The 19,487-nt window shown below is 49.2% G+C and overlaps 2 protein-coding genes across 11 annotated transcripts in view; one reads left to right on the top strand and one right to left on the bottom strand.

Moving 5' to 3' along the window:
- Positions 1-1,421: 1,421 nt before the first annotated feature.
- On the bottom strand, positions 1,422-16,752 carry LOC109495700 (alpha-1,3-mannosyl-glycoprotein 4-beta-N-acetylglucosaminyltransferase-like protein MGAT4E). Of its 6 annotated transcripts, none has more exons than XM_045049240.1 (7): positions 16,656-16,734; positions 5,423-5,474; positions 5,222-5,305; positions 4,781-4,941; positions 3,920-4,067; positions 3,448-3,544; positions 1,422-2,611 (listed from the first exon to the last, which is right to left on the bottom strand). In XM_045049240.1, exons 5-7 carry the CDS (start codon positions 4,043-4,045, stop codon positions 1,464-1,466), a joined length of 1,371 nt encoding a protein of 456 aa, XP_044905175.1. In that variant the 5' UTR covers positions 4,046-4,067; positions 4,781-4,941; positions 5,222-5,305; positions 5,423-5,474; positions 16,656-16,734; the 3' UTR covers positions 1,422-1,463. The 6 variants fall into 6 exon arrangements, with proteins under 6 accessions (XP_044905175.1, XP_019677551.2, XP_019677550.2 ...); XM_019821992.3 differs by lacking the exon at positions 16,656-16,734 and adding an exon at positions 14,816-15,026; XM_019821991.3 differs by lacking the exon at positions 5,423-5,474 and having other exon boundaries at positions 16,656-16,752.
- KDM5B (lysine demethylase 5B) overlaps positions 15,081-19,487 on the top strand; it is an 80,488-nt gene continuing 76,081 nt past the window's right edge. For 3 of the 5 annotated variants that reach the window (XM_023247927.2, XM_023247926.2, XM_045049237.1), the window contains exon 1: positions 15,642-16,184. In XM_023247927.2, the coding sequence (XP_023103695.2) occupies positions 15,657-16,184 (528 nt within the window). In that variant the 5' untranslated portion in view covers positions 15,642-15,656. Of the gene's footprint in view, positions 15,517-15,641; positions 16,185-19,487 lie in introns of those variants that run through there. The other 2 variants (XM_045049239.1, XM_023247928.2) reach the window with 2 other exon arrangements.

Below are 19,487 nucleotides of genomic sequence, written 5' to 3'. Positions count from 1 at the left end.
CTTTTACTGGAAAATCTCCCTGACCTTCTTCCCACATTACCTGGCTATCTTCTCTAATTATCTGGCAGGTCTAGGCTTAGATATTGTATTTTCCAAGAAGCTTTTCCTAAGCCCCCAAGAATGTTTTAGGAGGAGCAGATCTGTGCTTCCAAAAGACCATGTACTTAACCCCACAGGGGCTTTTTTGTGTGCCTCGCACTCAGCAAATATCCAATAAATGGATGAATCCCAGAAGGAAGAAGGCTGTTTCTAGAAGAAACACTAGTGAGTATTGTATATTGCTACAGAGAGTTAAGGGGAATGAGCTCTGAAAAAATGCAGCTGGGTTTTGACTATTTTTGTCATTGCAACTAGGGAAGAGTTTCAGTAGCTTGGTGGGTGTAGACACCAGTGGGGGAGTTAAGGAGTGAATTGCTGATGACAAAGTGAAGTTTTAGTTACAAACTATTTATGTCCAAGTTTGTGAGGAAAGGAAGAAACTCATGGACACTATGAAACAGCTTAAAGGATAGAGTTAAGGGTTTAGTTTTATTGCTATCGGTCCATCTACTGCTTTTCTGAATTTCAGAGAATTTGACTTCTTTTTTTAAATGTTTATTTTTGTATTCTGAGAGAGAGAGAGAGAGAGAGAGAGCATGAGGAGGGGAGGGGCAGAGAGAGAGAGGGAAAGAGAGAATCCCAAGCAATCTCCACACCATCAACGCAGAGCCTGACACAGGGCTCGAACTCACGAATCGTGAGATCATGACCTGAGCCAACATCAAGAGTCCAACACTTAACTGACTGAGTCACCCAGGCGCCCCCAGAGAATTTGACTTCTAACGAGGGTCACTTTCTTGGCTACTTATGCTGTCAGTTTCAGGGACACCCCATGATTTCCCCATTTACCCTCCTACTACCGCATTACATCTCCCCACCTCTGACTGTGTGTCAATATATGTGTTTATACGCACACACACAAACACTCTGTGCTCATCTCAGCATCCCCCAAATCTAAACATTCTGGGAGTGACCAAGGCCGTCCCCCAAGTTGGGCCAAGCTATATCTGCTCCCAGAAAAAGATAACCTATAAGAAACACCTTATAATAGGGCATCCAGCCAGCTCAGTCCGTAGAGCATGCAACTCTTGATCTCAGGCTCATGAGTTCAAGCCCCATGTTGGGTGCAGAGCCTACTTAAAATAATAAATAAACATAAAAAGTTTTACATATATATACAAATTCATATATATATATATATATATAAATTCATATCTATCTATCTATCTATATCTATATCTATATATAGATATGAATTACTTGTTTGGGGAGAAAAAGGAACAGGTCTCTTAACATCATGGTGACACCAAAAGCATCATAGAGTCTTCTCTCCCTGCCCCTCATTCCCTGACATCTATCTCCCCATGTCACTCAGGCTGGAATGGAACAGCTTCACAACTTTAATTTTTCACATCCTTAGTGATTTATCTCCAACTCTGAGCTGCTTCCATATCTTTGGGATTTTCCTCCCAGAGGAAAATATGCCTGATTATGAGACCACCAACCTGATTAGCTTTCACCACCAGCCTTACACAGCTCACATCGTACCCCATACTTTTGAATATCTCCTGATTCACCTGCCCTTCCAAGAGATGGCCCAGCAAGGCAAAGCTGGTACAGTATTGAGGCATTCCCTCGGGGTCATAGCCCAGCTCCACTTGCCCCTTCTCTAGGGCATGCTTTCCATCCACGATGGTGCCTGTCAACACTTGCACTCTACTCAAGTTCGCTGGATGCTTCAAAATGACTGTCAGGTGGTTCCCTGCACTAACATTTTGGGTCCAGAAGAATGACTCATCCAGAGTGTAGGCCTTCCAGGGGAAATGAACATCAAAAACCTTCATATCTGTGACAATGGCTGCGGGTGGGTTGTCAGGACCATAGGGGTTCTTTTTCCGGACTGGCGTGGCCTTCTGACTGTCATTGGAGGTATAGTAGGAGAACCTGTGGTAGAAAAGGAACGGTCTGCAGAGGATTGGGTTTTTCTGAGCTAAGAGGGTACGGAAGTGGGGGATCAGTCTGTCAAGGGGCTTTTCCTTGTAGAAGAGGAGGAGGAAATGAGCCAGGAGTGGGAGGTCCCTGCTGTGGAAGAGTTTGCCGAGGAAGCCCATATTAGAGAACTCCAGTAGCACCCATGGGTCGGACCTCATTGTGTCCACCTTCCAATGAATGTGGGTGATAAAGTTGGGGGCACAAAGGACATTGTCCTCCAGTAACAGGAAGTATTCAGAGAGCTTTGCGGCAAAGCTCATGAGGAAGGCATGATCTCTATTCCGCTTGGAGTAGAATTCCCCGCGGTGGGCCTCCTTCCTCGTGTCATCCGTGGTGCGGTAGGCATCAGATGGAGCATGAATCAGCAGCAGCTTCCCTGACAAGATCTGTGGGCTGAAGAGGGTTGAAATACGGGCAATGGTTTCTCTGAGCCCGGTGAGGTCAGAATGTGCCAGATGAACCAGTACTGTGAGACGTTTCTGCTCGATCTTAGAGGAAGCACGGAACAGAGAGACCAGGGTGTACAAGAGGCCGCTTTGATCTGGTCGTGGCACTGAGGAGATCCCCACTGTCAGCCACGCTAAGGAGAGGCAAAATAGGGACAATTGTCAGAGTACGTCGGGTTTGGTAGTGAAGGTAGTCAAAGGGTTAAGGGTTGGGATGCTCTCTGGGACCTTCTCTGTTCCTTTCTTCCCTCTTCTAGTTCCCATCTGTGCTCTCTTTTGGTAGAGGGGGTGTTTAGATCATTGCTGCTCAGAATATGGTCCTCAGTCCAACAACATCAATCTTATCTGGAAGCTTATTGGAAAAGCAGAGTCTGGGTTCCTAGATAAACTGCCTTTTAACAGTATCACCAAGTACCTTCAATGCACATTAAAGTCTGAGAAGCACTAAACTAGGTGATGCTGAGTCCCTGTGGGTCCCTTTGAGTCGTCTTTGAGCCAGAATTTTGTAGCACATGGTTTAAGTGCTCAGGAGTATTAGCTAACATTATAGTTACTATAATTCTTTTTGTTTTACAGTTCACCTTCCCAAAGCTCAGCTTTAGGGGAAAGGAAAAGCGCTTCTCCATAAGTCAAGAGCCCTACGTTCTTGTCCCAGTTCCACCACTGACTGTGTGACCTCGAGCAAGTCCCTTCACTCCTGAGCTTAGGTCCTGATTCACAAAACTGAGGGATTTGGACTATGGCTCTAAGGCCCCTTCTGATCCACATGTTCTCTAATCCGGTGACTCTGCCTTCCTGTAACAATGATCTTTTCCCTCCTTCTTCCTCATTCCTGAACTGTCTGCCAGATCCCAATATTCCTGGGAGCAGTCCTGCCTTTTTTCCTCTCCCTTCTTCTTTCCTTCCTAGCTACCTTCTCTTGACGTCCCTACTTCCCTCAGGGTACCCCACTCCCCTCCTTGGAACTCACTCTTTCTTCTCTGCTGAATTGTCTTAATATACTGGAAGGTATGATTCTGCCAGCCTTCCAGCAGTCTCACATCTTTTCTTTTGCCATAACTGTCCTCCTAGATCATTGACAAAAAGCAAAACATGTACCTCCTTTCATACAAAGAAGAGTGTTTAGCCCCCTAGAGGATTCTCATAAGCTTTTCCAGGAAAGAGGAACTCTCCCTAGAGTGAGCCCAGCACATTCTCAGGATGCCTGACCACTGGCCAAAGCAATGAGGGCTCGAGCACTATTTGCTCTCTTCCTTACCTTAACAAATAGTGGGGTTGGGGGAGCAGCTTCTTTATGGACCGATGGGTCCAGGTTCATATCCCAACTCCCTTTGGAGCTTCCTGCTCGCAGGTGCAAGGGAGCAGGTGCTTTGAGAATCTACCTGTCCACACCATTCCCTCCCTACATCCTCAATTCCCACACTGAGAGCAAGGGTTGCTACTTGGCCTTTGAGGGCCATCACGTTTTGAACATCTTCAGTTTCCCTGGGGGTTTTCAAAGTGACGAGGAGCCACAGGAATCCAATGCCCACTGAGGTTATGATGCCGCGCCTGATGGAACACCGCATGGTGTCTGATGGGATACGGTTCCTATAGCAAAAAGTCAACATGTAAAGCAGCTGGGGACTCTCCCCATCCATCCATCCATCCATCCATCCATCCATGCCTAGAACTTCTCCTTTGTCTCCTGGAAGCTTTCCCCCTCAAAATCCCCCATATTCTATCCTTCCTCTTCATCATTGTTAACTTATTTCCAAAGCCTGCCTTCTTATCTGAGTTGGGGACCTGATGGAATATAGCCTTATTCCCTGGCCTAAAGAAGGAAGGTCACCTGTCCTGTGGCCTTTGTTGCTTTCTCTTTATAGGTTTGTTTGGAGATTCAACTTTCCCCAAGTTTTCCCTTTTCAAAATGATGAAGGTCAGCTGGGGCTTCAGTGATGAGGCTCCTTTATCTTAGGAAACAGATGGCCACCACCTACCCTTGCTTTTTTAAGCAAAAGTCAGTTTATTAAAATAGCTGAACTTGGGGTGTCTGGGTGCCTCAGTCGGTTAAGCATCCAACTCTTGATTTCGGCTCAGATCACGATCGAGCCCTGCACTGGGCTCTGCACTGACAGTGTGCAGCCTGCTTGGGTGTCTCTCTTTCCTTCTCTCTCTGCCCCTCCCCTGCTCGCTCGCTCTCTCAAAATAAATAAAATAACTGAACTTAAAGTATTGCTAAATACTAAGCAATGTGGTGCCTTTATTACTCTTTAACAAAGGATATCCTTAATTTATTCCAACCTTTAATCTCATTCACATACCTTGATCAGAACATGAATCTGTTAACTTAGAATGAAAAAACATCCTTTCATGAATGTTGAGCTTTGACTTCAGGCTTATTCAGCCTCAAAAGCACTTGTCTACTGCTCTCTTCCTCTGTTAGTGCCTTTTCTCCGGTGAGAATGTATTTCCCTGGTTGTTTCTAAATGATCAAAGGAAAGGTTTTAATATGCCTCGTCACCTGCTCTTGATTCTGTCCCTTATACAGTCAGTACACAAAAGAAAAGAAATTGCAATTGATAATTTCTGTGCTCCCGAAGCTATAATATTCTCCAATCTCCCTGTTGTCTGGATCCTGCCAGTGCAGCATTTTGATAGAGGTTAATACCCTTCTCTCCCTTAGCCATTTAGCTTCTTGATAAGAATTATAAACATAAAACTTATACATGGTAGGAAGCCTTCACAGAGTGAACTTTTCTTACCTGGTTTCCTTAAGTCAGGACTTTGAGTCACTTAGGTGATTCAGATACAAAGCACTTGATGTCAAGGAGGTGGGCTTCTTTTCTCTAGGACAAAAATACAAGGATACATACCTTGATTAAAAAGGCTCTACAGTGACAGCTGAAGGAGTTCACTGCCACAGCCATAGCTCAGTTCTCCTCTGCACCTCCTGTGTCATTTACCAGTCACAGCCAGAGTACTGCCCTTGTTCAGCCCCGTGAGTCCCACAGACTTCTGGGAGAGGCAGGAGAGAGAGAAAAAGAGGAGTTGGGGTGCGGAGCGCCAGTCACTCAGGTGTAATGACAGAGAAGGTGAGGCCAGGCAGAGCAACCTGCGGCCTCTCCAGTGTTCCGGCTTGGAGCTAAGCTCCCTCTGTGATGTTACCCTTGTGTCCTCTCCACCTACTCCCCTACCATCGCAGGGATGCATGTGCCGGCCTTACAGGGGAGCGGCGTGTGCTTAATTATTGCCAGCTATTATTATTCATTCCAAAGACCACCCATCAGCATCTTTTTTTTTTTTAATTAAAAACAATTGTTCTAATGCTTATTTATTTTTGAGAGAGACAGAGACAGAGCTTGAGCGGGGGAGGGGCAGAGAGAGAGAGGGAGACACACAATCGGAAGCAGGCTCCAGGCTCCGAGTTGTCAGCACAGAGCCCGACGAGGGGCTCGAACTCACAAACCGTGAGATCATGACCTGAGCCGTAGGCGGACGCCCAACCGACTGAGCCACCCGGGCGCCCCACCATCAGCATCTTTTAACAGAGAAAAGAGATATGGGGAACTATCAAACCTCCCCTCCACCATGCCCTCCACTTCCCTGAACCTCAACTCCACACTCTCCTCTTCAGGGAGTTGTGCCCTGACTCCCACTCCCCCTCACCGGCTCAGGGTGCTGCACCCCTGCAATGACCCTCTTTCTCTTCTGCGTTACCCTCTACTCTCTCTCTGCTGGACCATTCCCATCATCTTGACCGGGAGCTCTACTATCTCCCAATGGGAAAAAAAAAAAAAAAAAAAAAAAAGCAAAATTCTTCTCTAAATTCATGTTCTGTCCAAATTCTGCCCACTCCTCTGGAACCCCAACACAGCACAACTCCTTGAGAGCATTGCCTTTATTATTTAGCCCCACGTTTTCTCTCATCTTACTCAACCTCTCTGCAACTTTTGACATGGTTGACTACTTCCTCCTTGAAATGCTTTCTTCCCTAACGTCATTCTTGCCCACACTGACCATTCTGTTTCTTTCCTGGCTCATCCTCTTCCCACCCTGTAAATGGAGGAGGATCCTAGGACTCAGTCCTTGGCTCTCTTCCTATATGCTCTCCTTGGGTGATCATACCCAGTCCCATGGTTTTAAGTACTATATATTATACATGCATGTGTGTGTATAACTATCTTCATATATACAATATATGTGTGCGTGTGAGTGTGTGTGTGTGTGTATACATTATTCCATATCTGTAGGCTTTTACATATATAAGCTTGTGGGCATATACATAGATATACACACACGCTGATGACCCAGGGCAGATCTTGTCTGCAGCCCTGACTCCTGTCCTGAGCTCCAGGTTACTCGACTATTGAACATCTCCATTTGGATGAATAAAAGGTATTTCAGCTTTAACAGAGTCAAAACAGAAACATAGATCTTCATATATCCCCAATCTTTCTTTTAAATAAGTTTTTAAAGTTTACTTATTTATTACTGAGAGAGAGCACAAGTTGGGGAGAGGCAGAGAGAGAGGAAGACCCAGAATCCCAAGCAGGCTCCAGGCTCTGAGCTGTCAGCACAGAGCCTGACGCGGGGCTTGAACCCACAGACTGTAAGACCATGACCTGAGCTGAAGTCAGACACTTAACAGCCTGAACCACCCAGGCGCCCCCCTATATCCCCAATCTTTTCCTCCACAAGCTTTCCCCATCTCCCTAAATAGCACCACCATTTGCCCATTTACTCAGGGGAAAAATCTAGAAGCCATCCTCGGTGCCTCTCTCCCTTGAACACTCTACGTTCAATCTAATCAGTCCTGTTACCGTTTCCTCCAAAATGCATCCACAGCATGACCTTTCCGCACAATCTCTACCACTACCACGTGAGTCTGGGCCACAGTCGTCTCCTGCCTGGACTATTGCAAACACCTTCTAATTGGTTCCTCACCTCCGCCCTCATTCTCCTGTCATCTCTTCTCCACATGGCAGTGAGAGAGACCTTTTAAAATTGAGAATCAAATGCTATCCCTCCCTGGCCTACAATTCTCCAATGACTTGCGGCTGAAAGATGAAACCCAAACTCCTGACCATGGCCTACAAGATCCTGTCTGATCTAGCCCTTTGCCTGCCTCTTTGACTTCATCTCCCCCGACCCATTGGCTTTCTTGTGGGGAGGAGCATCATCCCTTGGACATTTCAAGCTCTTTGCAGACTCAGGTCTCCATATATGGTACTCCTCTTCTTGGAACTATCCTCTGTAGAGGTCCCAAGAGCCATCTTCTTCCCAACATTCAAATGTGAGCCCAGATGCTCTCCCTGCCTGCAGTCACTGTGCCTAAAGTAGCCACTCACCACGCCTCCCACCCAGCCTCCCATCACTCCATCACATATCCTGTTTTCCTTAGCATTGATTTCTACCAGAAACCATCTTACCTGTATGTGTTTATTGTCTGTCTCTATCCACTAGACTAGAATATAAGTCCTTGAAAGGCGGGGACCTCGTTTTATTCAACGCTATGTCTACAGCACTTTGCATAGTAATTGGCCCAGAGAACATGCTCAACGAGTATTTATAAACTCACTAATTGTCAGGCATTATGTGACAACGGTGAGTGACCATGTATTTCTTCAACAAACACTGTGCTAGGTGTCAGGGACACCGCAGTGCCAGGACTGTGCGGTGTAACAGGGGAGGGCAATATGTGGGTGATGGTTAAGAGCACAGATTCTGGACTCAGACAGCCTGGGCAGAACCTGGTTCTGCTAAACTTCTTGGCTATGTGACCTTGGCTAAGTGACTCAGCCTCTCCGAATCCCAGTCATTCATCTAGAAAATGAAGATAAAAATGATGCCTATTCTCAAGGGTTCTTAAGAAGATTTTAAGAGATCATCCACACAAAAATGCGTAGCACATGGCAAACATTCAATAAATGTTAGCTTTTTTATTATAAGGAACAAGTATCGTTTTCAACCATGACGGCACTGTCTTCTTTTCCCTCATATCTGGGAGGTCCGCCTTACTTTAATTCCTAAGCCTTCACCCCAATTTTACTTTTAGATTCTTACACTGATGCACAGCACTTTGAGAACCTTTCCATAGCTTGTCATTTGATTTCCGCTTCTCTGAGGGCTTTAGAGGAGGCAAAAAGTTGAGGGAGGGAGGAAATGTTAAAAAGCAAGGACACCCCCCAGGTCCCTCATCAACATTGCAGTTATGGGTTGGCCATCTATGACACTATGCCTCTGGCTATCGTATGTCCTGGGTGTGGGCTCCAGACTTTGCTGGAAGTCAGAGTTCTCCTTTAAGCCTAGGAGGCTGAACCTGACCCACAGGGTAGGGATGCAGCAGGAGCCCACCTCCATTCCAGCATTTCTCTCTGGGTGCCTCAGCTAGTGCTCCCTTGGCAACCATTGTTCTTTCTGAAGGTCTGAAGTGCATCAGCCCCCTAGCCTCTCCAGAGCAGGTGGCTCCACACAAAACATGGTCTGATCACAAGCTTATTTGATTGGCTCACACACTTTTTTTAAAAAAATTTGTTTGAAGATTGAATATGTAGAAACTAGGGGAACTTGGGGCACCTGGGTGGCTCAGTCGGTTAAGCATCCAACTTTGGCTCAGGTCGTGATCTCACGGTTCGCGGTTCGAGCCCTCCGTCGGGCTCTGTGCTGACAGCTCAGAGCCTGGAGCCGGGAGCTTCAGATTCTGTGTGTGTGTGTGTCTCTCTCTGTCCCTCTCCTGCTTGTGTTCTGTCTCTGTCTCTCAAAAAAGTGAATAAACATCATATGCTAACTAATGTGGATGTAAATTAAAAAAATAAAATTAAAAAAATGAATAAACGTTAAAAAAATTAAAAATTAAGGGAGCTTGTATAACAACCTAGACTTTTGGCCTCTCTTGAAAAATTGCAACTTGCTGCCACCCTGGCCTGACTCGTGACGGCCCTGGTAGCCGGACGTGCATTCTCAGTTTCCTACTCTACCTGGCTGACTTTCCTCATTTACCTTGCCCCCCTGTAGGCATTTGAGTCTTTGGCCACTGCTCCAAGTCAGGTCTTGGGAGACTGAAAGACCATGCTAGATCCTGTCTGGGATAAGGTGCTAAAAATATGAGGCACAAAGTGATCCCTGGGGTTCAAGTGCTGTGGTCAGGGGTAGGAGGAAAATGAATCGATTGCAATGAAAAACGGACGGAAGAGAAACGGGCTGATGACTGATTTTGTATATGATGTGGTCCATATCCTGGAGGACTTACAGAAGACATGAGGGGGGAGGGGCAGTGGCCAAAATGTAAGATTATACGGGTACCAGTAGAGAAAACTCACTGCTTGGTCTAGATCATCTTGAAAGCTGCCCACTCAGCAGGAAAAACTAGCTACAGAGCAGCATTTTTCAAACTGAGGCCGCAATCCGTTCATGGGTTATAAAACCAGCTTCATGGGTCTCGATCAGCATGTTTGTGTATCACTGTGTGAGGGCCAGTACTGTTTTGTGAAACTTTTGTGAAACTCTTGGTATATAAACACAGTCAAGAAGTGTGAAGCCACTGAGGCTTAGGGGAGAGAATGGATACATGTTGGCAGGTTAAGGGGCAGCGGGTGTGAGATTCTGAGCTTTAGAGAAGTCACCTTGATGTTTGGGGATGATCAAAGGCTTTAGGATCATCATTCTAGTCCTAACGCTGTTATTATCTGTGTGGCTTTGGCTAATTAACCTTTCCGAGTCTCAGTTTCTCCATCTGAAAAGCGATGACACTGCAACCCCCCTACCTCATAGTGTTGATACGTCTAAGAGACTACGGACCCCCAGCCACTGACCCTGTCTTATTCATGTTAGAACAGTATTTCAGGTTGTTCATATATCACCCCTTCCTTCCAGGGGAGAGAAGAAAGAATTACCATTTAGCGTTTAGTGTGTCTGACCCTGTGTTGGCCACTCAACCGGATTTGGTCAACACTGAATTTCAAATGAGCGTAGGAGATTCGGTAGTGCTTCCAGAAGTTCTGACATAATTAGTGTAGAAGCCATTTTCTTTGTGTTGGAAGACTTGCATCGTGGACACAGAGAATTCCAAACATTCCAACTATCCAAGGCCATAGGGCATGCTGCGAGGGGTGCCCCAGTCCAGAGACCTTAGTTGGGGTGGTGGTGCCCCAGGACGAACAGGGAACGTGAATTTCCCTCTGCCTCTCAGCTTCTCTGCACAAGGTTGCTCTGAGAAAGAGTCTAGGGCCTCTAAAGTGGTCCAACCAGAAGGGGAGGAAACACCCTGAAGCCCTGTGTGGGTAACTCTGCCCCTCCCCACCCCATGGGCAGGGCTGGCCACACACCGTGGGAACTGCCCCACTTGCCAGTGTCTGTTGGAGGCTCCCTGGGGACGGGGCCCAGACAAGGGCCTAGCTCCTGGGCCCCACACCCTTCACACCCAGGTCAACCAAAGCGCTGAACCCTGGATCCCCTTGGTCTGAGTCAGCAGAGTAGGGATCCCAGAACTGGGGAGGAAGGAAACATGGGAAGGAGGAGAAGATGGGGATTTAGTTATCAGGTGTCTCCCCAGGATCCAGACCCAACTTCCCAGGGACAGAAGCCCAGAGATGAGACCCTTGTCGTGGGATGAGCCGATCTGAAAAGACAGTCCCCACAGCTGGGGGTAGGGCAGAATAGGGAACACAGAAGTCCCACACAAGAGACAAGTCTAGCAGAGGAGGAGGGTTTGCTGGTTCCTGGGAAAGGAGCATGGCAGGGAATGGGGGAAGATGGGTTTATCCCACTATGTGGGCTCCCCCATCCCCCACATACTGATCTATTGTGAGATCTCTTCCTGCTTCACCTGAGCAACCAGATGCTTCTCCTGTCCTGTCCAAAGCTCCATCCTCAGCCGGTAGGAGCTACAGACACTCCAGGCCACTTCCCTTCCCCTTGAACAAATATTTGTGAAGTTTCTACCACGTGCCTGGTGCCAGGGCTAGAGACCATTACTCCTTCCCTCCAGCGGCTCCAATCCGGAGGAGAGGCGGGTGTAAGGGAAGAGGGCAGTGTTAAAAAGACAAATCCCGAGTTATGATTGCAGTAACAGAGAGTAGTAACGAGACGCTGTGGGAGTACACGAAATAAATAAAACAGGGAGGCCAAACAGGCTGCAGCTCATCTCGAGATCTCATGGATTGTGGGTTTCCACAGGGGACATCTGACACCAAACATTCCAGGACACCAAAAGTGGTGGGGGAGAGAGAAGATGGCATTGACTCGGAGGAGCTGAGACAAACTGTGAAGAGTCTGAGGAAAGGCCCGTGCACTGGGGAAATTGGGGGGAAGGGAGAAAGAGAGGAGAGGATCAGCAGGGCTGGGAAGGGGAGGGTGGTGTGAGAAGGGGTGCAGTGTTTGGAGGGCGCAGACACTGAGGGTTCGGGGCGGAAGGCAGGCGCACCGCAGACACCCGGAGCCCGGGAGAGTGGTCGGAGGCCGCGGGCTGCGGAGGGGGTGGAGAGCGGCCCCTACACGTGCGCTACGTGCTGCGCGGGCCACCGCCCCCTCCCAGGCTGCTGGGGAGCCGGGCCGGCCCTCCGTCCCGGAGCCCCGTCCCCCGGGAGAGCGCGGGGGGCTGGCGGCTGGAGGTGGGAGGGGAAGGGAGAAAGTCGCTCCCCTAGTTCGCAGCCCTGGAGCGTGGTCGTCCCGTCGCCGAGACCGGAAGGAACGCGGGGAGCGCCTCATCACCAGGCGGGCGGATCTAGGGGCGAAGGCTGCAGATCTGGGGCGCAGGCCGGGGGCGGGGCGGGCTCGCGGAATGAGGCCTGCGGACGGAGGGGGCGGATGAGGAGGGAGCCCCCTGAGGATGTGTCCAAAGGATCTGGGGCAGCACAAATAGGGGTAGTTTGGGGGACGGCGGCCCGGGTGGGGCGGAGTGTTGTCCAAGAGTAAGGAGGGGGTTCCTGGAGACGTGGCACTCGGAGCGGGGCTTGGTTCCGCTCCGGCTGCCTGGGCTCCAACCCCGCTCTCCCCGAGCAAGCCAAACCGGACCCCGCCCAGGCCTCGCTCCCAAGGCCTCCGGGAGACCCAGCCCCGGGACCTCCGAGCCGGGGTTGCCCAGGTCCGGCCTCTGGGGCGTCCGGCCAGCCCCAGACGAGACAATGCGGCCCCGGCCCCGCCCCCGGAGGCTGATGCGGCCCTGGCCTTGGCCAATCACTGCCTGTGGCTAGGCTCTTTAAAAAAAGAAGAGCCGGCCGCGGTGTGGCTGTCAGCTGGGGAGGGATCCCTCCGCCCATGTAAACACACATCATAAAGGGCAAGGGAAGCGTCTTCTGCGGGGCGGGGGGAGTTGTCGCCTTCCCGGAGAGCCCTCTGGGTCCCTAGGTTCCCCTGACTACCCTGGCAACCGCCCCCTCCCTCAACGTCACATCGGGTCCTCGGGGAGCCAAACAGCTGCTGCCAGATCTGGGAGCAACAAAATCTCATCACTTAGGGTCAATACCGGAAATGGAGAGAGCTTGGGAGTTGGGAGCGTGAGGGAGTTCTAGTACACGGCTGAGGATTGGGAAAGATTATCCCAGGCTCATTCTTCCTGTGCACCTCAGTTAATAGTCATTACTGATACAAGTCTAGAATTTTTCTCAAAGTTATACTTATCCGGCTTGAAGGATGCCAATGTTAAGTGTGAAAATAGTCTTAACGTTCTCCCAGGAAAGAGCACATGACAGGAAATCAGCTGCAGCAAAACCCTCAAAAGCAAATACACCCATGGCAAAGAACAGCAATGATTCTTCTCCCCAACATTTTATTATGGAAGAATTTAAAATATTCAGCAAAGTTAAAAAAATTTTGCAGCAAATTCCTCTACACCCACCACTTAGGTTCTACCATTGACATTTTATTATAATTTTATCTCATCTCTATCTTACATTGATGACTTTTTCTCTAGTAGGATGCCAGCTGCCCCTTGGCTTAAGTCTCCGTTGCAGTGGGGAGCAAAAAAGGTTTATGTAGGTCCGAAGCCCTAGAGAGCCAAGAAAAGGAGTACCTTCTGCAAGGCCCTTTTTAAACAAACAGTTTAAACATGGGGCCCCAAAACATGGGGCCAAGTATCTCTGGGAAGAGTTTGTTGAAGAGGAGGCTTCTCTCCTCCCCACTTTTTAACTTGAAGAACCCTTAAGGATAAGAGAGACTTCTTTCATCTAGGTGAATCTGAAAACAGAGCTAGGACGCTGTTGGTCCAAATGATACTTCCATGGGTTTGGCTGCTTTCTGGATGAAAGAGATCTTTTTAGTGTTGAGGTCCTACTTGTTAAATTTCCTCTCTCCCCTTTCCTGGGCAGGACACTAGGCACTCACCCTACATACACACACCCCACCCATGCCTCAAAAATGTTCTTAACTTTTAAAATTACTTAACCTCTCTGTGCCTCCATTGCTTGCTCTGCAAAATAGGGGTAATAGTAGTACCTACCCAACGGGATGGTTGTGTAGATTCAATGAGCTAATACACAAATACACGCAAAGCATTTACAACAATGCTTTCACACAGTATTAGATTAGCATTAGATAATTAATAGCTATCAGTCGTATGCTAATAACTCTAGATTTACATCTCTATTTCTGATCTCTCCCCTTCGGATTTATACTATTCAGCCTGTTGGATATTTCCAAGTGTACCGAAGAAGACACGTCAAACTCAACATATCCAGAAGTGAACACATGATCTCCCTCCTCATACCTCCTCATTTATATAATCTAGGGAAATGCATTGGCAATGCCCGTGCACCAGCAACCATTCAGGCATGTACCTAGACACCTGAATCATCCTGGATACCTTAGTGTCCTTCCCCAATTTATCACTACGTCCTAATTTTATCTCCTACATTTGCATGCATTCTTCCGAAAGAATAGCACGGCTGCCTTAATTTAGGCACCATAGTTTCTCAACTGGCTTGTTTTTAAAGTCTTTGGCTTCTCTCACGCTCAACCTTGCCATTATTTTCCTCCCGGACCACTCTTTTCTCTGGAACACCTCTCATTCCAAAAGGTAGAGTCTCTATCACTTGTTAGCTGTGTGAATTTGGGCAAATTGCTTAAACAACCTGTGCCTCACTGTCCTTATTTGTAAAATGGAAGTAAGAGTACCTGCCTCAAAGGGTTGTTGTGTAGATTAAATGATTAATTATGCAAAGCACTTAGAACAGTGCCCAGGATATGCAAGTGCTCAAGAGTGTTAGCTTATTATTAACATTATAACTAGTGTTTTCTCACCTCCATTTTGTTCTTACTTTCAAGCCGGTCCCCCTACTAGAAAATCCTTCCCCATTATGCCAAATACCTTCGGCCCCTCCCCAGGTTTTACTAAGTGTATACACTTCTGTCATGGCACCTACCACAGTGTACTGACATGACTGATATAATCCATTTATGTGTCCGATCTTCTCCACCAGAGTATTAACTTCTTGAGGGAAGGGACTCTGGCACGTAGTAAATGGTCAATAAATGTTAGCTCAACCGGACCGTAAGGATCAACTTCATCCCGAGGCCGAAGGCCCGGGCCCCGCCCGATTCGGGGGCGGGGCCGGGAGCTCGGCGCGGGGTGGGGGTGGGTGGGGGTGGGGGTGGGACTCTTTTTCCTCGCCGTGGCGGCGGAGGCGCACGGCGTGGGTTAGCGGCAAGACGTCGTCGGAGGAAGGCTGAAAAAGCCCAAGGTGCTGCCGTTGCTAGTACAAGTCGGACTTGCCGTTGCCGGAGTCGCGTCTGCACCCGTCTCGGACCCAGCGCAGCCCGCCGCCGCGGTTCCGGAGCCCACCCTGCCCTCGCCCGTGCCCGACCCGCGGTGATGGAGCCGGCCACCGCGCTGCCCCCGGGCCCGCGCCCGGCGCTGCCCCTCGGGGGCCCGGGCCCGCTGGGCGAGTTCCTGCCTCCCCCCGAGTGCCCGGTCTTCGAGCCCAGCTGGGAAGAGTTCGCGGACCCCTTCGCTTTCATCCACAAGATCCGGCCCATAGCCGAGCAGACTGGGATCTGTAAGGTGCGGCCGCCGCCGGTGAGTCACGCCGGCACCCCGGATCCTGCTCGCGGCTGGGGGAGGGAGGTAGGACGCGCGGGCCGGGGAGGCCCGAGGCGCGGGGGGCGGGGAGCGGGGGTCGCCCCGGAGGCCGCGTCAAGTTTGGGGCTGCCCCGGGGTCGGAGTTGAGGCCGGGGGAGGAGGACGGGGCTTCTTCAGGGTGGGAGATGAGGAGCGTGGGAGAGCGGGCGCTTCGGCGGTGCCACCCCGAGGGCCCCGGGCGACGCGCGGCCCGAGCGGACGGGTGTGCGGCCCGGCCGGGGGTTCGGGTTCGGTTCCGGATGGAGTGGCGGCCGGGGTGGGCGAGGGGGTGCTTCCTGCCGGAGGCTGGCGGCGGCGCGGGCGAGGAGGGCGGGCGCCGGGCCCGGCGCTGCTCGGCGGGCCGGGGCTCGCCTCCTCCCCCGGGGTGCGGGGGTGTGTGCTGGGTGGGGGTGGGGGACTTGCGAGTTGTCGTGCGCGGAGGAAAGTTTTCAATATGGCGGCGGGAGCCCCTGGTCCTTTGTGTGGTGGCGGCGTCGGCCCGGAGCGGCCCTCACCTGGGCGCCCCACCCCGCGGGCCGGGGCACCCCCTTGCCCCCCGGGCTCCGGGCTTCCTGCTGTTCCCCGGGCCGGGCTCGAGGAGGGGGCGTCCAGCGCTGCCGGGGGGCGGGGAGGAGCCGCGGGGCCGGCCCCGGAGCCGAGGTGTTGTGGGGGGCGTAAGTGTGTGGGGGGCACTTGGGGGTGGTGGGGGAGCGGGACCGGCGGCGGAGGGTCCGGGGCCCGCCCGGCCGCGCACACACCCGACTTCTGGCCCGGCCGCCCGGCTCCCCGGGGAGGTCTCGGCTGCGCTGGTGGGGTGGGGGGCGAGGCCGTGCGGTAGGGGGACATGTCAGACCAGGAGACCTGCGAAGCCGTAACGCGCACTTCCCGCGCCCCCCCCCCCACCCCAACCCCCGGAGGCTGAAATGCAGCCCCGCTTCAGCCCTGCGAGCCGTGCCTAAAGCGCCTCGGGCCTGGGGGCTGTGTGTGTGAGGGGTGGGGTGCTGCTGAAGTCATCCCTAACGGCTCCAACGTTGGCTCCAACGTTCGCTGAGGAGAGCCCGGCCGGCCCTCCGCTGGCCCCCGCGCCCGCCCCCCACCCCCGGCTGGAGCTGGGTGCGCGTCGACACCCCTGTTTTTTTGCCCACCTTGCGGATGGTCGGAGTCCGAGTTGGCCTAAAGGACGGTTGGACGGGCCGGGACCGTTGGGAAGGATGTTTAACTGCCTTTCCTACAGTTTAAGAATCTTCTCCCCACTCTTCCCCGCCCCCCACTCCACCCCCACTTCCACCCCCATTGGAGGAAGAGTCCCCCCTCCCATCCCTTTCTTTCTTAAGCTCGCTCTTTGTAATGACATTTGGAGTTGCAGGGGTTCTATATGTAGTCATTAGGGTTTGGAAATCAGCTTTGAGGGAGATCTCTTAATACGTCGTTTCTCCCGTCTCGCTTCCCCCTCCCCCCCAAATTAAAGCACGGACACCGTACTTTGGTTTTTCTTGGACAAGTTTGAAAATGAAGATGAAATCTATGCGGCAGAAAATAACTGGTCAGCTCGTATGGGGGAAATGCTTGAAAATAGAACCATTTCTCTCAAGTGGACAAGGTTGATTCTTGTTGCTTAAGGGACGTGCATTTCTTCTGGAGTGCAAAGGGGCCTGCAGAAGTTACAGCCGGAGCTGATTAGAGCCAAGGTTTTAATTCTTGAAGAATAGGTCATGTTTCAGACATTTAGCAGTTTAGTTTTATGTCATATGCTAGGAAGGGTGAGTGTGGATGTTGTACGTTTGCATTAGTGGGATTTTAGTCAGAAACGAGGCAACTTGGTTAAGTTCTTGGTAACCAAAATGTGTGAAGTCTGGTTCCTGGGAGTGAGAGTTGTCCTCCATGTTGGTATTGTGGTGTACAAGGGCTGGGGTAAACCCTTTATCTTACTTTATTACTCTGTGCCTTTTCTGGGGCCCTTCCCCAAAAAGATAGTGTTGGCTCTGGTTAGGTTTGGCTACCCATTTCCTCATCTTGGCTAGGATGGGAGTAGTAAGCTTTACAAAAGGTGTGCTCATGTTGCCTTTTCCCATTCTGAATGTCAGACAGACATGATGGCCACCATTTTGTATGGAGAGGAGTACATTCTACTGCCTGAGGAAGGGTGTTAAAGAGGCACAAATAATCTACAAACACAACCAGTGCTCTGTTTTGGAGACCTCCTTTGTGTGAGGGGGGCTTTCTTCGTCCTTTGTTTAACAAAACTCCTGTGCCAAATGGAAAGAGTTTGTTGTTGATATAACCACAAAAAGGGAAATCTTTCCAGAAGTTGTAGCTCTTGAAGAAGGGTCTTGTTGGAACAAAGGTTTCTTAAGAGATGTAAACAGTCTTTGTTTCAGAAACTGTTTTGTTTTAGGAAGCTGTGAACAAGTGGTTTCATATAGTTGAAATAAAGCAACGACAAAAAAATAAGAGGTACGAAATACCGTCCAAGGCCATGGCTGTATAATGCCTGTGTTCTAGATGATTTTTGTTTGCTAATTTTTTGGAATACAAGTGGCTGTGTTAAAATGGAGATTGGGTCTGTTGGTATTTGTCCGTTGGGAGGTTAGGGGAAGAATTGTAAAGCACTTCCATTTCCTTTTGTTCTTATCTTTGTATCTTTAATTAATGGTACTTACATAGTTTCAGTTTATAGCTGCTTTCTGTGAGGGTCCTAAACTGCTTTGCTTTTGAAAACTTGGGGTTCACAGAAATTTGTGAAAATATGGTAAGGTAAATGTGATAAAGGATAATAAATCAAGAAGACTGCTAAATCCGGAGTTAAAAGTTTAAAGAGGGAAATTAATGTTTTTCAAATTACATCGAGCATGTAGGATAACCAGGCTTGTTTCCTGGGCTTAAAAAAATTTTTTTTAAGTTTACAATTAATCTGACCTCTGGTTTTGCTACCTTTAAAATGCGCATTTTCATTTCCTCTTGATGTACTTAGATGTCTTTTTAAGGACAGATTTTCCGTGCCGCTATGTGGTATTTGGAAATGATTAATTTTAGGAGTGTAACTATTAGGCAAAAAAATAGTTGGCTGCTCAGTAAATACTTTTTTGAGTCTCCCAAGTTTGATTGGAATATATTTGATGGCTTTAATAACTTTCTTTGTTGCCCTCAAATGTCTAACATTTGGCCACAGATAGACAGATTCCACAAATTTCTTCTGTGGCAGTGTCCAAAAATCAGGGATTTAAATCAAACCCCAGATGGCATAGTAGACACATTTTTTTCAACTTTAACTTCCTGTGGGTCGTTAGTTTGATCCCTTCATTTTATAGCTAAAGTGTAATACTCTCAAATGTTTTAATATAGTCAGCGTCTTTGAGTAGGCCTGCTGGTTCTACCATTAGGAACAGGGTGGAACTTAAATACACATTTCTTTGTGTGGTTAGAGGTGTTAATGATACGGAGCTCATTTACTCTCATTCCAGCCTATCAATCTCCTTAATTTTAGGTTTGATTGACTTTGGCCTAACCCTCTCTGTTTTCCCATTTCCTTTGCTGTCACAGTATTTTTCTCTGGTTGGGATTCTTTGGCCACCTTAGACCCGCTTAACGTTTGGAGAAAAGGCTTATCAATGGAAACATCCTTGAATGAAGGAAGAACTTATAATGACTACTGAAAAATAACAGCTTTATTTAGATATAATTCATATACCATACAATTCATCAATTTAAAATGTTTTTAGTTCTAGTTGTAAGTAGTTACAGAGTTGTAAAACCATCACCACAATCAATGTTAGGACATTTTCATCACCCCCAAAAGAAACCCTGTACCCACTTGTATCTGCCTTTTAGGACAAACGTAGGACTATACTGCTCATAAGAAAAACTTTTTTCCTCACTTAATAGGAGGTTGGATTAAGTCCTACAGATGTAGTTCGAAAGTTCCTTAAACAAAGCAAAAACAAACTTCATTTGTTATAGTTTTTGAATGGGCATTTAGT

This window comes from Felis catus, chromosome F1 (genome assembly GCF_018350175.1).
Source record: "Felis catus isolate Fca126 chromosome F1, F.catus_Fca126_mat1.0, whole genome shotgun sequence".
Taxonomy (NCBI): domain Eukaryota; kingdom Metazoa; phylum Chordata; class Mammalia; order Carnivora; family Felidae; genus Felis; species Felis catus.
Note: the sequence above shows the minus strand (reverse complement) of the source record. Positions and strands in the feature narration are given on the sequence as shown.

What these genes read in the sequence shown, in the direction of transcription:
- LOC109495700 (XM_019821991.3), bottom strand. Translation starts at nt 4,045, where the DNA reads ATGCGGTGTTCCATCAGGCGCGGCATCATAACCTCAGTGGGCATTGGA. An exon ending in TGATGGCCCTCAAAGGCCAA is followed by an intron (nt 3,545 to 3,919) that starts GTAGCAACCCTT and finishes TCAATGATCTAG; the next exon opens with GAGGACAGTTATGGCAAAAG. An exon ending in AATTCAGCAGAGAAGAAAGA is followed by an intron (nt 2,612 to 3,447) that starts GTGAGTTCCAAG and finishes GCCTCTCCTTAG; the next exon opens with CGTGGCTGACAGTGGGGATC.